Source organism: Chelon labrosus (assembly GCF_963514085.1).
Source record: "Chelon labrosus genome assembly, chromosome: 19".
Lineage (NCBI taxonomy): Eukaryota > Metazoa > Chordata > Actinopteri > Mugiliformes > Mugilidae > Chelon > Chelon labrosus.
The window spans coordinates 4,299,912-4,315,952 of NC_140352.1; the positions used below are offsets into that span (position 1 = coordinate 4,299,912).

At 44.3% G+C, this 16,041-nt stretch overlaps 1 protein-coding gene across 1 annotated transcript in view; it reads left to right on the forward strand.

Moving 5' to 3' along the window:
- The window catches only part of LOC311504369 (protocadherin-15-like), a 197,009-nt gene that overhangs the window by 52,865 nt on the left and 128,103 nt on the right, over nt 1–16,041 (forward strand). Inside the window, exons 5-9 of the mRNA XM_084567402.1 lie at nt 2,438–2,598; nt 3,718–3,873; nt 6,761–6,880; nt 7,924–8,034; nt 10,315–10,485. Of these exons, the coding sequence (XP_084423528.1) occupies nt 2,438–2,598; nt 3,718–3,873; nt 6,761–6,880; nt 7,924–8,034; nt 10,315–10,485 (719 nt within the window). The remainder of the gene's footprint in view (nt 1–2,437; nt 2,599–3,717; nt 3,874–6,760; nt 6,881–7,923; nt 8,035–10,314; nt 10,486–16,041) is intronic.

Consider the following 16,041-nt stretch of genomic DNA (forward strand, 5'->3'; position numbering starts at 1 on the left):
TCGAGCAGTTAAACAGCAGTTTTTATTTTATTTATTTATCTTTTTTTGCTTTTCCACACTTTGTTTTGCTTCCTCACATATTTCATGCACCTAGCTTCTGTTCAAACATTCACAGTAAACACAAATGTGATCCTTGATGGACCATGGCTGTGGACTGGGCTGTGGTTGCTCTGCTGCTACTGTATATTTTAAATTTCTATGCAGTATTATTTCATCCTACAAATTACATATCTTAATGATCTCCAGTATCTCATACAGTGTTTATATATCTTATTTAGTTTCATACATATACTCATATACAGTCTTTAAACTAATTTATTGTACACAATAGTATACATGTTATATTACCACATACCTTCATATCCATATTTATTGCATAATATATTTAATCTAGTATATTGTATGTCTTGTGTACGCTGGTACATGTTTTATTTATACATGTGTATATTTTATATATACTTTTGTATATTTTATACAGTACATACCTTATATATTCTACCTCAGTATGTCTATATTATATTGCCAAAAGTATTCACTCACTCATCCAAATAATTGAATTCAGGTGTTCCAGTCCCTTCCATGGTCACAGGTGTATAAAATCCAGCACCTAGTCATGCAGACTGCTTCTACAAACATTAGTGAAAGAACGGGTCGCTCTCAGCTCACCCAGCGTGGTGCTGTGATAGGATGACACTTGTACAACAAGTCCAGTTGTGAAATTTCCTCTCTACTAAATATTCCACAGTCAACTTTCAGTGGTATTATAACAAAGTTGAAGTGACTGGGAACGCATAGTGCTCAGAGGTCACCAACTTTCTGCAGAGTCAATCTCTACAGACCTCCAAACTTCATGTGGCCTTCAGATTAGCTCAAGAACAGTAGAGAGCTTCATGGAATGGGTTTCCATGGCCGAGCAGCTGCATCCAAGCCATACATCACCAAGTAAAATGCAAAGGGTCGGATGCAGTGGTATAAAGCACGCCACCACTGGACTCTAGAGCAGTGGAGACACGTTCTCTGGCGTGATGAATCAAGCTTCTCCATCTTACATTCTGATGGACCAATCTGGGTTTGGCGGTTGCCAGGAGAACGGTACTTGTCTGACTGTATTGAGCCAAGTGTGAAGTTTGGTGGAGGGGGGGTTATGGTGTGGGGTTGTTTTTCAGGAGCTGGGCTTGGCCCCTTAGTTCCAGTGAAAGGAACTCTGAATGCTTCAGCATACCGAGAGATTTTGGACAATTCCATGCTCCCAACTTTGTGGGAACAGTTTGGGGATGGTCCCTTCCTGTTCCAACATGACTGAGCACCTGACCTTTGGGATGAATTAGAGTGAAGACTGCGAGCCAGGCCTTCTGGTGGTGTTGGGTTGGTGGAAACTTTTGATAATCCGTTCAGCAGGCAAATATGTAAACGCTGAATTCTGTTGGAGTGGAATGAATAGATTCTTCAAGGAGAAACATGGCAGCTGGAGGAGGCTGGAAACAACGAGATGTAAAGTGTTTGAAGATGATGAGAGCTTCTTCTCAGTTGCTGCACATTTTTGGGGAAGTTCGTCGCTCCGCAGCAATAAGTGTTACGCCAGTGCAGGTTTTGGGGCATGTTAGCGCATGCAGTATAGATTATCACATCATTTTATCTGAGTAAAGAGTCGAGCTGGAATCTCTTATCACAGCACGCGTTCAGTCTGCAAGGTGTACACGTGCGCCTTGCAGTGTTTTTCGAGAAGTTTTTCTGGATTCATGCCGAGATATGAATATAAATATTAGACTCACTTCTACCCTTCAGAATCATGCGTCTTCGTCACTCCACCGCCCACAATTGACTGTGTTAAATGAATCAAGTTTTATTCCATCTGTACCATCTGGCTTTGTAAAATGTTGACTATTTTATTTATTCACAAGCTTTTTTTATTATTATTTATTTAGAACATAGAACATGTGTTGTTTTCTGCTCGACCGTCGCTCTTTATCTGAAAAGTTTTATTTTCTCTTCCAGCTGGGCTCAAGCATTCAGGTACCGTTATAGAGTGATGGAGCGGACGTAGTTGCCCGTATCTGCTCTGCCTTACTTAATTAAATTTTACTGAGTTGCACATGCTTTTTACTCCATCTCGCTCCGTACGCTGCGTCCTTCTCCGTCTCATTGACCTTGACTGTGGCTGCAACCCACACATCATTTCCAGGTATATAATTAATTTAGGAACATGAAGAAGAACAGAGGCTTCTGTTTGAAACGTCTCCGTTTCCTTTTCTTTCCTAATAAATTTAGATCTGGGGACCAAAAACATGTCTCCATCTGCTTCAATTTAGCTTCAAATTGGATCATGGTATACTTGCAGGAAAACCCAGGCTCCGTGTCTGTGTTTAGCTGCTGGGTTATTCCACATGTATACATATATATATTTATATATATATATATTTATTTGATTTGATTCCAGGAACGTTGCTGGTGGAGAACATGCAGATAAACGGCGTGGCCGAAGGTCCGGATCGAACCATCTCTCTGTCGCTGAGGGACAACCGTGACTACTGGGTGATCCTCGACCCCTCCAGACAAGCCCTGTACCTGAACAGCACCGGACGGGTTCTGGATAGAGATGTAAGGAAACCGGACTGTTTTATTTTTGCTTTATCTGTGCAAATATTTGACTCTCTTTGTCTCATTTCATGCAGTATAGTTGTGATCCGATGTGTCACACTCGAGTTAAGAGTACGTAAGGTAATTGTTGAAGCAAATGTTTTTTTGTTTGTTTTTTATGCCACTTTTTCTGCTTTAACCTCACTGCAGATGGTAGTAAATATTCATAGTGGTCTCACCAACTTTTGCTGTTGCGAGAAAGTTTTAGCTCCATCCGACCACCTGCTGTCTCTCTTTGTAAAGTAATCGAGCAGTTGTTTTTTTTTTTTTTTTTTAAAGTCAAATCTGGCACAAAAAGTCTTCTGGTAGTTTTGTGCAGCTATGGTAGCTTTATGGTTTTTATGGGTTTTGGCTGTGCTGTTGTGGACTGTAGGGGTATCAGGGGTGTCAAACCAACGGCATGGGGGCTAAAACCGGCCCGAAAATGACCATGAAGACCTTTACTGCAGTTTTTCAGTAGAAGTAGCAGCAAATCATAATCTGTCCAAACCACGGACAGGAGAAGTAAATAACATTTAAACCATCTTGTGACAATTCAGTGTTCTGCTGGGAAACTTCTGGACCTGGCATTCATTGGTGTGGATGTTACTTAGACATGTAGCACCCACCTAGACCAGACCAGGCACCCCCACCCCATAGCAATGACACTCCTTGATGGCAGCAGCCATCCCCAGCAAGGTGTTGACCTGGCCTCCAAATTCACTCGATCCCAAACTGATCAAGTATCTGTGGGATGATCCACAGAGGCCCCTCCCCCCAAAGACCCCCCCTACTAACAACATTGAGTTGCCAGACACCACAGGACACCCTCAGAAGACCCATGTCCATTCTCTGATGAGTCACCACAAGGGAGACCTACACAATATTAGGAAGGTGGTCATAATGTTATGCCTGATTGGTGTATTTTCATTGAGAAATGTCAGGTCGTTCATAAAATGTTGTTATAATTGCACTAAAACAAAGGGAAACATCTGGACTTGTCTTTATTTAGAGGTTATTATTCTGTTACCTTACTGGTCCAGGACCCTTGAGATCAAGACAGGTCTGGTCTACATCTATCCCTCTGCTTCTCTTTTCCAGCCGCCCTCATACATCCAGTCCATCGTGGTCCAGGTCCAGTGTACCAACGAGCTGATTGGCACCGTGATCCTGCACGAGGTGCGCATCGTGGTTCGAGACCGCAACGACAACGCGCCACGTTTCCAGCAGCCCAGATACTACGTGGCCGTCAGCGAGGTAAACACGACACCGCGACATCTGCATCATGCAGAGATGAAGTCAAAAAATATCCCAAAGCGGTTGGGATACTTTACACCTGAATCTAAATCCCGCAGGGCTGCTGTCTGCGGTGACGGCAGGCGCAAGACTCACTGGTGTGAGACTGGAAGCTGTTTTTATATGAGTATAAATCCTGACATAGCTGCAGAGTGCAAAGTCTTTTAAATAAAAATAAAAACCTGTTTTGTCTTTTTGCCTTTTTTTTTTTTTGCTGTCAGGCTAAAGTTAAAGGGCAGCACGGATGTTGGGGGAGGAGGGCAGTAGAAAAGCCGGAAAAGTTGATTTTTTATTTTTTTTTTCTGGGCAGCAAATAAAAAAGAGATCCAAATCTGTTATTCTGTTACTTCCAGGATAATCTTAAAGATGCCAATCCCCGCGGTTAGTTTGTCCCCGAGAGGAAACAGAATTTAACGAGAGGAGGTTCAAAGTGAGACCAGGACGAGGAGGCATGTAGCTTGTTGCCAGCACAAACCAAGCAGGACCCAGTAGAGCGTCTCATTATACAGTCTTCCACAGCCTGTCCGGCCCAATCTGTCTTCTCAACCTCTCTCTCTTTCTCCCTCTCTTGGCCTCTCTTCGTTTCTCCCTCCTCACACACTTCCATGCCCTCCCAGCACTCTCAGCTCTTCATTATGTCGCCTGTTCTCACCCTCTCCACCTTTTTCCTCTGCCACACTCTCTATATATATATTTCTGCTTTCTCCTCCTGCACGTCTACAGTTTCTCATTACCCCTGCTAAAATAATTTCCTCTATTCACCAACAACGGCTGCCGTGAAGTTTAGGAGATGTATCGGGTGGTTCCTTTGCGCGGGCCTAGGTGAAATCTGTGATTTTTATCGTAATAATTTATAAAAAGGGAATACATTTATCGGGATGCGGGCAATAATAAATAATAAATAAAAGCGGGAGCAGATTTATTCAGACTTGAGTACAAGCCCGCTCATTAGGCGCACAACTATTCTTTAATTCACTTCTGCTGGCCTCAGAACTCTGGCCACCCAGTGCGGTAAATTTAATATCGAGAGGAGTTCGTGAAGCTTCACCGCCGCTATCTGCATTAAACTCGCTCTAAGTTGCAAACAATTACGGCTTTCACCAAAGCGAGGCAGACAGAAGACACACACAGGCGGCGGCGGAGGCGATGCGCTTATTTATGAGAATGTCTAGGACGCGCTTTATGGGTTCGCTGTGAAAGTTTTTTCCCGGCACAAGGTGATCTCTGCGGCTGATTTCGTGAGTTGGCACCGGTGCCCGAGTCTGGAGCTGTTTCATTAGAGCCGTATCCAAAAGTGGCAAAGTGGCGGCGTGAGGCGTTCAGACGACCATTGCTGGATCAGTGGGAGGCGGAGATAACCCCTTCGAAGGGGGATGATGGAACAAATCACCGCCGCGCCGTCGGGAGATTAGACGTCCGTTTTGACACCTAAACGCGGATCAACATGGCTGCATGGGAAGAAATAATAAAAAAATAAATAAAGAATGTAGAACCGCAGTTCATCACTGAAGTTCTTCCTTTCATGTGCTGTGGAAAGAATACAAGGCTAAAACTTCTCTCTGAAAGAAATTTAAATCACGTTGAATATCTTTCTGAATATCCAGCTTCTTCTTTTATTTCTCCCTCTCTCTAATAGAGAGTGAATCGCGTTCCACACATGCAGCGGAAAGCAGGAACGGAATCAAGAATGTGCGGCCTTGCTCACAAATTACAAGCTACTGCACACAAATACAAAAGTGGTGTTTATTTACAGTTTGTGTGCATATGTGAGTCCAGTGACAGCAGGATTTCTATATGGCTGACCACCTTTACAAATTGATTTTGTGTTTTTCTACTTATTTTGAAGCTAGTGTTAGCTAAAAAACATGTCTGCATGCTGCTAACTTAACATATCTGCATCATCTGTGCTAAAGCAACTGTTGCTAGCATACATAGTCAGTTAGCCCCCTAACCCTATTACCTCATTGATGGTAATATTTTTTCCCCCTCCTCCTATGTTTTTATTATTTTTTAAATTCTTCTCTATCATGCGTCTTCTTCCCCAACTTAACCCTAGCTGCTGGTGGAGTTTGGTTTAGAGTGTTTACTGGAGCGGGGCGGCACAGTGGTGTGGTGGTTAGCACTGATGCCTCGCAGCAAGAAGGTTCTGGGTTCTAATCTAAGCCGACTGCATGTTCTCCCTGTGTCTGCGTGGGTTCTCTCCAGGTACTCCAGCTTCCTCCCACCGTCCAAAGACATGCTGGTTAGGTTCATTGGTGATTCTAAATTGGCCGTAGGTGTGAGTGTGAATGGTTGTCTCTCTCTCTGTGTTAGCCCTGTGATAGACTGGAGACCTGTCCAGGGTGTTACCCCACCTCTCTGTAGTACTCTGTACTATTAGTAATAATGCAGTCTGTAAATTGTGACGCGGGCAGAGGAGTTATACGTCCTATAGCCAATAATAAGACACAAGCTGTTACAACAAGTGTTAAAACAAAGCTGGAGTCGCTCGCTCTGTCTCGAGTATCTTTTTTTACTGAATGAATATAGTGCTCCTCTTCTTCTGTATGTAAACCCATTTATTTTCTCATATAATTTTATTCTGCATTCAAACACTTAAGTCGGAGCCTGACCTCAATAATTACAGCAGGACTGGGCCGCTGCGAGTATTTAGGTCACTCGATTTTTCTTAAAAGATGTGATGAGTTGTAGTAAATATTCACACCGACGAGATTAAGAATGACCAAGGCACTGATTAAAGGCGCAGGGAGACGACGGGCGGATCAGGGTATGACCTGTTTTACATCAGTGATGCAGAAAGCGTCTGACAAAGATGATAAAACTCTGTCTCTGTTGTTTTTTCATTCAGCTGACTCCGGTAGGAACTACCATCTTCTCTGGGTTCTTTGGGAACAACGGCGCCACAGACATCGACGACGGTCCCAACGGACAGATAGAGTACACCATCCAGTACAACCCTAAGGACCCGGTGGGTTACCCGTCTGCCTTCTGAGCTGATTAAACATTAAGTAAATTAGGAATGTGTCATCTTTGTAAGGGGAAACATCGGGGAAAGTGTTCTTTGATAACAGAAGCGCGTTCAAGTAGAAGAAGGTATAATTTATTACGTTTGTCCTTTAGCTGGGACTGGTTTCCTGCTAAATGAGGATACTATGAAGGCTATGGAGGCATTTTTTTGCTTTCAGGGGAGAAGGATGTCAGTGGAGCTGTGTGCATGTGATGTAAAATTAAGATTTGTTAAACTGAGTGTAGATCTCTTTGGGTTAAGTCCATAGACTGTATATAAATATGGACAAATACGGCTCCACTTCCTTGCATTAGCCAAACTGATGCTAGTTTCCCTGGGGATACGGGTGGAGCCATCTTGCGACTTTGCAGCCAGAGTCAGATTGATACGGTCCAAGAGTGGAGCCAGGTGGGGCCCCAGTATCGATGCCCCGCCCAAACTTCTTCTGGACTGACTCACGTTTCCGTTGCTCTGTTCTACCTTCGCCAGTTACAAGGAAATGTTGCATTATACACTGTGCTTATTTTAAAAACAAAACACTCACGGTCTCACGGAACTGCTTTGTGGAGCGGTTGGCATGGCAACTGGTAGTCGCCATCATGTCACATCCTGTTTCTATAGCGTCAAATAACTAGCTAAAACCAAATTCAAATGACAGAAACCATCATCAAAAAAATAAAAAATGTATTCGACGTATACTTCAGTGTTTTAGTTTGGCCCAAGTCCCACCCACTAACATGGAGGGGGTGGAGCTTATGGCCTATACTGCAGCCAGCCACCAGGGGGAGCTCTACTTGCTTTGGCTTCACTTTTGAGGAGCTGTCCCTGACCCTTCAGTTGTGAAACATCTCTGCTCCTTTTTATTCAGCCCAACATCAAAATAATACGCTCACGTCTTCTCATCTATTGCGTGTCTACTTCATGTCTGACTCGCCTTAAGTCTAGAAACTCCGAAGCGTCGGCTCTGAGCGTGACTCACTGCTTTGCATCTGTGTGTTTTTCAGACCGCCAACAGAACCTTTGACATCCCCCTGACTTTGTTTGGCTCCGTGGTTCTCAGAGAAAGACTCAACTACGAAGAGATAACACGATATCTTGTCATCATACAGGCAAACGTAAGTGGTTTTTCATTTATTTTGGTAAACTTTGAATCCTCTGTGCAGCTATTAAGAGCCAGTCCTGAGTTTAATCTATTATTTCTTTCATATCATACCATGTAGGACGGTTGAAGAAAATTAACCGTCTCCTGAATGAGTGGGAGTGGAGCCACTAGAGTGTAGTTATTTTTATGTTAATTTTTAACATTATGCCTGAGTCTTTCTTTCTTTCTTCCTTTCTTTCTGCTTTGTTGGGTCAGCCTTAAGGGATCTGTAAGAGCATCCCTAATTATCATTAACGTCTTTGTTAATGTAGTTGTTGTCCTCTGGATGTGTTATTTATACAAGAGCTTTATGGTATTCTTAATTTCTCTCAATAAGCAAAGCCCACTCACTCATGGAGAGGTGCGGCCGTGGAGGTTTTTGAAGCGTCAGAGACATTGTTTGCGATGCTGATTGCACCATTAAGGTTCTTGTTGCGACAGGAAAGCCTCACTTACAAAAGCTTCAGGTCTCGGGGAAGAATTCTGCAAAGTATTGGTACGCTTCGAGGCCCCTTTACCCTGAAAGCATTATTAAAAGTTAACAGTACACTGAAAGATTAATGTGTTTCTGGCTGCTTGAAAGGTTGACATATTCCACTGTTCATCTGGATACAATATTAGGAGTGTTATAAGTGGCTGTAAATCTGCTGAATATAAATTCTCAGCAAAGACTTACGGACCGCGGAGAGAAGCTTTTCACTGGTACCGTTATGGCAAAGGAAACAGTGGTTGGTAGAGCAACAGGAAGAGATTCATTCAGATAAAATGACAAGAGATTGCCGTATAGTGGCACATTAAATAAAAGTTATTTAACCTCAGATGTTTTGATTGCACCGTCTTACTGGGATCAAGACATCTGTGCGCTGGTTTGCTCTGAAAACGTAATTAATTCATTAATGTTCAGCTAAACGCCGTTAACAGTTGGGAGCTGTTATAAATATTCAGAGCTCACCGCGTGTTTGGGTCACGGAGGTGTTTGATTGAACGTTCAAGCTAATTAGAGATGTTTGAGGGTCGTTAAACAATGCAGCTGGTTTGATGATGTTTCCCAGTTCCTCAAAGAAGAAATATGTATTTTTTTTTATTCAAATGTATGCTAACATAGGTGCACAATGAGAAAAATAGCTTGTTACACTATGAGGAAACAGAAAACTGAGCAGATATTAGTCTTTTCAGGGGTTGTGAGAGCAATACACCGTTCAGGCATAACATTATGACCACCTTCCTAATATCTTGTAGGTCTCCCTTGTGGTGACTCATCAGAGAATGGACGAGGCTTTTGAATGTAGAACAAAACAAAACTCTTCAGTTTTCATCCTTTGTCGTCGAGATTCTTTTAAAAATGTTTTATTTAGTGCTGTTAAGGACATTGCATGTGGTCAGACTTGCTTTAATATTGCAGTTTGTGTAGGTCTCCCTTGTGGTGACTCATCAGAGAATGGACATGGGCCTTCTGAGGGTGTTCTGTGGGGGCCTTTGAGGGGAGGGGCCTCTGTGGATCATCCCACAGATACTTGATCAGTTTGGGATCTAGTGAATTTGGAGGCCAGGTCAACACCTTGTGCTGTTCTTCATGTTTTTTTTTTTAGTTGTTCCTAAAGTGTTTTTGTGTGTGTGTCTGTGTCAGGCTGCATCCTGCTGGGGATGGCTGCTGCCATCAAGGAGTGTCATTGCTATGGGGAACATATGTGAAATAACAATAATATATCTCTGAAGATTTAAATGTACAGAGTGCAAGCTTCATCCTGGTCTCATCGTGTAGAGATACCAGAATTATTTTATTCTTTATTTACAAATCTCTTTATTTTATTTATTTTCTACAGACAGAGGAAAAAAAGAGTGTCCCTTCTGTTCCTTATGTAATTAATAACTGTTAATGAGACGTATTCCTGGAACACGTTAAAGGTTTTGAGCATTATTATTTGTTTTTAGGTTTTTTGGAATACGTTGGCCACAACACAGCAACAGATGGGAGTGGGTGCACTAAAATACTGTACTTTTCATTTCATTTTATTTATTTATTTTGGTCTGTTTGACTTGAGTTTGGTTTATTCCATTTAAAAACAAAAAATGTGCAGGCTGTAAAAGTTTGCACTGACCCATATGGAGTAATGACCTCATTAGATATCAGGAATGGGAATAGACATAGACAAATAGACATCGAGAGTTTTCTTTCACTTTTATCAATTTGATTTTGGTAAGTTTCAGAAATGTGGAGCTGTTCAAATCTCTGTCTCTCTGTCTCTCTGTCCAGGATCGAGCCCCCTATCCGAGCGAGCGCCGCACGGCCACCACCACCCTGACCGTGGACGTGCTGGACGGTGACGACCTGGGTCCCATGTTTCTCCCGTGCACTCTGGTGGGAAACACCCGTGACTGCAGTCCCATCACGTATCGGGCTAATGTGCTGGAGTTGACGGAGCCGGTAAGTGTGTGCCTGTTATGTACCTACATTATACACCGTGTGTGTGTGTGTGTACGGTGGCAGGAGTCATGTATTTATTACTATCTGTGTGGTCAAGCGCATAACGGCGTTATTTATCGCCTTCAGTAGAGAGTGATTGAAATTCTAGCTTAACAATTTACAAGGAGGCTAAATAAAATCAGCTGATAGATGATATATGTTGACGTGTTCCATCAAAATATAAATTCTTCTAACATGTCCCGAGTGGTTCTGTCTGCGGCGGAGCATCATATCTGCTGGGACTGTTTATTAAATTATTTCCAACTTGAATTAATTCATTAGAAAACGACAAGAAAGACAGCGACACAGCGGTTCAGTACTGTCAGATGTCTCACAGCGAGAAGGTTCTGGGTTCGAATCTCTGACCACATTTGGAGGTGGCCTGGGTCACATGTACCCTCCATCTCCAAACCCTAACCCTAACCCTAACCCTATGTCTGTGTGGGTTCTCTCCAGGTTCTCCAGCTTCCTCCCACCGTCCAAAGACATGCTGGTTAGGTTCATTGGTGATTCTAAATTGGTCGTAGGTGTGAGTGTGAATGGTTGTCCGTCTCTCTGTGTTAGCCCTGTGATAGACTGGAGACCTGTCCAGTCGGGATAGGCTCCAGTCCCCCCCGCGACCCTTCACAGGACAAGCGGTTATGGAAAATGAATGAATGAATGAATGAATGAGGATGGGAAAGACAGATCCTATTTTGAGACGGTTCCTCCTCCTGCTGATATAACTGGTCTTTGTTATCATGAATCTCAGCCTCTGAAAACAGTGGGAGACAGTTTGTGCGGCGATTTCCAAAGTCCAGAAGATTAAACAATACAATCTTGGTTGAAAAAGACAGACAACGCAGACAGATCTTATCCTGAGATGGCGTCTCCCACTGCCACGTTTCCGTTCCTTCCCGGAAACTCTTCCCGTCGCCTGACGTTTGCCCCACTTGCGTCACAAACACATTGAATGAATGGAGTAATTGCAGCCAGAGAGAAATGACCAGACTGAGCAACTTCTGATATTTTCACACTGAGCTCACGTCATGAGAACAAAAGCTTTTATTTTGAGTGTAAACCGGTGAGCAATTAGCTTCACTGGTAATCACGCGGCGCGGTGTGTGGAGCTGTTGACCTCCTTCTGGTGAAGGGTTACGGTTTGAAAAACTTTCCAGCGCATCACGAGATTATTTCATGGCTCTGCACTTGAGAGGAACGCTTGTATAATTAACGACCGCGAGAAAGAGTTTTGGATGGGCGGTCCAAGTTCATCGTGTATGTCCTGTCAGCTGACTGTAAATCTGAGGTGCATGAAGATGTTTGACCAGATCTTGTCTGCAGAAGTGTGGTATGTGCTCATACTTCCACAGCTGTTTGCACGTTTGCAACTTAACAATGCCGCTTAGAAACCACCCCCCCTCCATCATTCTCCACACACACTCCAACACTACAGTGTGTAGCCAGCAGAGCAGTTATGCTTAACTGGACATTGTCTGTTTCATCTGTCTATTTACACTCACACACATGCTCACTTTACTCCAGACACACTGAGGAAGCTATCTCTCTAGTTTATGTCCTCTCACCCCCACACAGGCTCTCACAGATACATTCTCGCTCCTCCCGGCCGAGCGACGTGCCGAGGAACTACAGGAGTAAATCAACTTTACACCTCGTGGTTTTGGGGAAGGAGCTAGACAAGGACAGGCTTTAAGATGGAGAGGTTGCAGGGAGATGATAGGGACGTGGGGGTGGGGGGGGATGTTCTCCGCTCTCGAGGGGGTTTTTGAATCTGAAGCGATGCAGTAAAACACGTTGCATTAAACACCTGCACACTTTCTGACTTGTCAATTCGATCCCAGTGAAGCTGCTGACTGACTGAGTGACTCCAGATGCTACGTAGGTTTCAGTTTTTATGATCTCGTGCTAGGGGTTGAGCGACTTCGGATTTGAAATGAAATCTATGTTCTTGACCTGAATACGTATTGTAGCTTCTCACACAAAAGAAGCTGCGGAGGCTTTTCTGCAAGGTAATTCAAGCTTGAAAACAGGCTACTGTCGGCTGTAGCCCACGCCAACACCATAAACACCGCCAGCCTCCTTCTCTCTGTTACCACCGGACATTTGGTGAAGTTGTTAACTGACTGCTGTCCAGAGGATTTGGACCGTTCCTCTGCTAGCGTTAGCGGATGTCGACTAGTCAACTAGTCGGTACAACCCCTATCTCATACCATCAAGCAGAGTCAAACTGCAGTTCCTTGGCTTCTTTCTGTGATGTGAAAAAGAAATATATTTATAAATTAAAAGCTGCAGGTTCCTGCTTTCACACACGAACTTGTCTTTGCTATCATGAATCTCAGCCTCTGGAAACAGTGGGAGACGGTCTGTGTGGCGATTTCCAAAGTCCAGAAGATTTATTAACGGTGCCACCCTCATCAGATTTATGAGTTGAGTGAGTTGGATGTAACCTGTAACAAAAATGCAGGGCGGCGTGGGCTGTAAAGGAGATGCACATTAACCAGGCAGCACTAAGGACCTCACAGAGGATGCCGCTGGTAGGTCACTGTAGCCACATTTGCATCTTCCAACCTCTGTGCCAACCGGCGACCCGGACGGTGTTTCCTCTAGTTTAGAGCCGGACCGTTGTAATGAAGGATGCATCATCAACGGAGGGCGCCTTCACCACAATTCCTCACTTGGCTTCTACAGCGTTGCCTTCTTCATAGCCTACGTCCAACCTGTAGATAATGATGTTGTCACAGTTTGCACTGCAGCTCGAAGAAAACCTGACATTTGATTGCCCACATCGGATCTCAATGGGAGGTCTGAACGGGCCCTTGGGGACAGATCTTTTACCAAAGTAAAGCAGGAACAACATACAGTAATACCCATGCAGAACAATCATCTTCATCTTCGTCTTCGTCTTCGTCTTCTCCCTCTTAGCCGGGTCCGGGTCGCGGGGGCAGCAGCTTCAGCAGGGAACCCCCAGGCGTTCCCAGGCCAGACGAGAGATATAATCCCTCTATTGTGTCCTGGGTTGAAACACCTCTCCCGGGAGGCATCCAGTAGGCATCCTTACCAGATGTCCTAGCCACCTCAACTGATTCCTCTCGACGTGAAGGAGCAGCGGTTCTACTCTGAGATCCTCCCATATGTCCAAGCTCCTTACCCCTTACCCTTAGCTCTCTCTTCACCACGACTGACCGGTTAAGCATCCGCATCACTTCAGATGCCGCTCCGATCCGCCTGTCGATCTCTCACTCCCTTCTAGTTGAGGCAAGACCTCCTCCCCGACAGTGTGGGCAGTCCACCCTTTTCTGACTTGGAGGTGCTGATCTTCATCCCAGCTGCTTCACACTCGGCTGCGAACCGCCCCAGCAAGAGCTGGAGGTCGTTGTTCGATGAAGCTAAAAGGACCACGTCATCCGCAAAAAGCAGGGACAAGATCCTCCGATCACCGAACCCGACACCCTCCCCCACCCGGCTGCGCCTAGAAATTCTGTCCATAAAAGTTATGAACAGAACGGGTGACAAAGGGCAGCCCTGGCGGAGTCCAACCCTCACTGGCAACAGGTCCGACTTAATGAATAGAAGTCCCAAAACTGAAACCCATGGTATAATGATAAAAAAAAAAGCCCAAGCTCGGGTTTTCTTGGAGATGTTTCCCCACTCATCCAAGTAGCTTCTTGAGTTGTGAAGTGAGAAACCCTACAAGTCCTGCTGCCCTTGTTTAAGCTTTGTTTTTGGGGTATACCATGACCCAGATGAAAAGAAAGGAAGAATGGAAGAAAGAAAGGTGCTGTTCCTCTGGTACAAGAAAGCCAGGGAGGCAGGGAGACGACGTGAGGTGAGAGAAAAGTCAAGACTCTGTAATAGTTTGAGTCCTAATCAGACTGATAAGATATGACAGAGCCTCAGAGCCAACATAAGCGCTCTCTCTGTGTCTTTAACCCTCACACACTCTCTCTCCCTCCAATATGCTGGTCATTTAGACCAAGGACTCTGCTGTCAGAACATGTTCACACATAGACTTAAAAAAAAAAAAAAACCTTTCTGCCTCTGTCACTCAGAAATGTATAGCTGTGAGGGAAAACCAGATTACTGAACTCAACCCGAACCTGACCGATCACATGGTTTGTCATTAAGTCGTACTGGCAGCACGACTGGTTGCATGACGCTGCACAAAACGCCAAAGACGACAGCAACTTTAATTTCTTTTCCGCCTGCCTTTATCTTCACCGCCGTTTTCTGCCTTGCGCAAACGGCCATCTGTTATTCTTCTTTTTTTTTCTTTCATGTTTTTATTTCCCCTGCACCACAACCCGTGTTCCCCGCGTACATTTGTGCAGCTCAGGGCTCTCGGATCAGCCACCTGCCCGCACAGCTGCTGCTCATTTGCTCATTAGTTCCCCCCGTGTACATAAAAGGCGGTGTGCCAGGCGGCGTTGCTTAGTTGTGTAGTGTCTGAGTCACTCACGTCTGCTCGCTACCTGTTGCTGCCTCCCTTACCTGCTGATTCCGCGGCGTGTCGCCTGCTTGAATCTGCCTGCCTGCGTGATACTGACAGTAATCCTCGAAAGCCCAGCGACTGGAGAGCCTTTTTTAATATGACTTGCCCAGGTTGCTTTGCCGTGTGTGCTCGAGGATCTACATTAGTGGCACATTTCATAGTGTGACTTCTGTTATATCAGGCTCCCCTGGAGTGAACTGGTTGAGCTAAACCCCTATGATTGATAACGCATGCGCGGTGATTGAAGAATTACACACTTCTGATTATTTACTTTGTCAATAATGACAGCTGAACACAAAAGAGGCAGAGAAACATTTATATAAGAACAATGCAAAGTGTAATGCGTAATTCTGTATCTGTATTTTTTTGTACATTTGTGCATTTTAAGCTAAAACAAGTCATATTAGGTCCTTTATTATTTTATTATATTTCTGCAGGTTACTTTAAATGATGATCAGTTGCAATTGTAATTCATATAAGATACACTAGTGAGTACCTTTTAATGCACACCATATACACCAATCAGCCACAACATTATGACCACTGGCAGGAGAAGTGAATAACATTAACCATCTTGTGACAGTTCAATGTTCTGCTGGGAAACTTTTGGACCTGGCATTCATTGGTGTGGATGTTACTTAGACATGTAGCACCCACCTAGACCAGACCAGGCACCCCCACCCCATAGCAATGACACTCCTGGATGGCAGCAACGGTTTAAGAACAACTCAAAAACCATGAAGAACAGCACAAGGTGTTGACCTGGTCTCCAAATTCACTAGATCCCAAACTGATCAAGTATCTGTGGGATGATCCACAGAGGCCCCTCGCCTCAAAGGCCCCCCCACTTACAACTTCCTGTTTCCAGACAGCACAGGACACCCTCAGAAGGCCCATGTCCATTCTCTGATGAGTCACCACAAGGGAGACCTGCACAATATTAGGAAGGTGCAATTTATAACCTGCAATATTAAAGCAAGTTTGACCACATGCAACGTCCTTAATAGCACTAAATAAAACATTTTTAA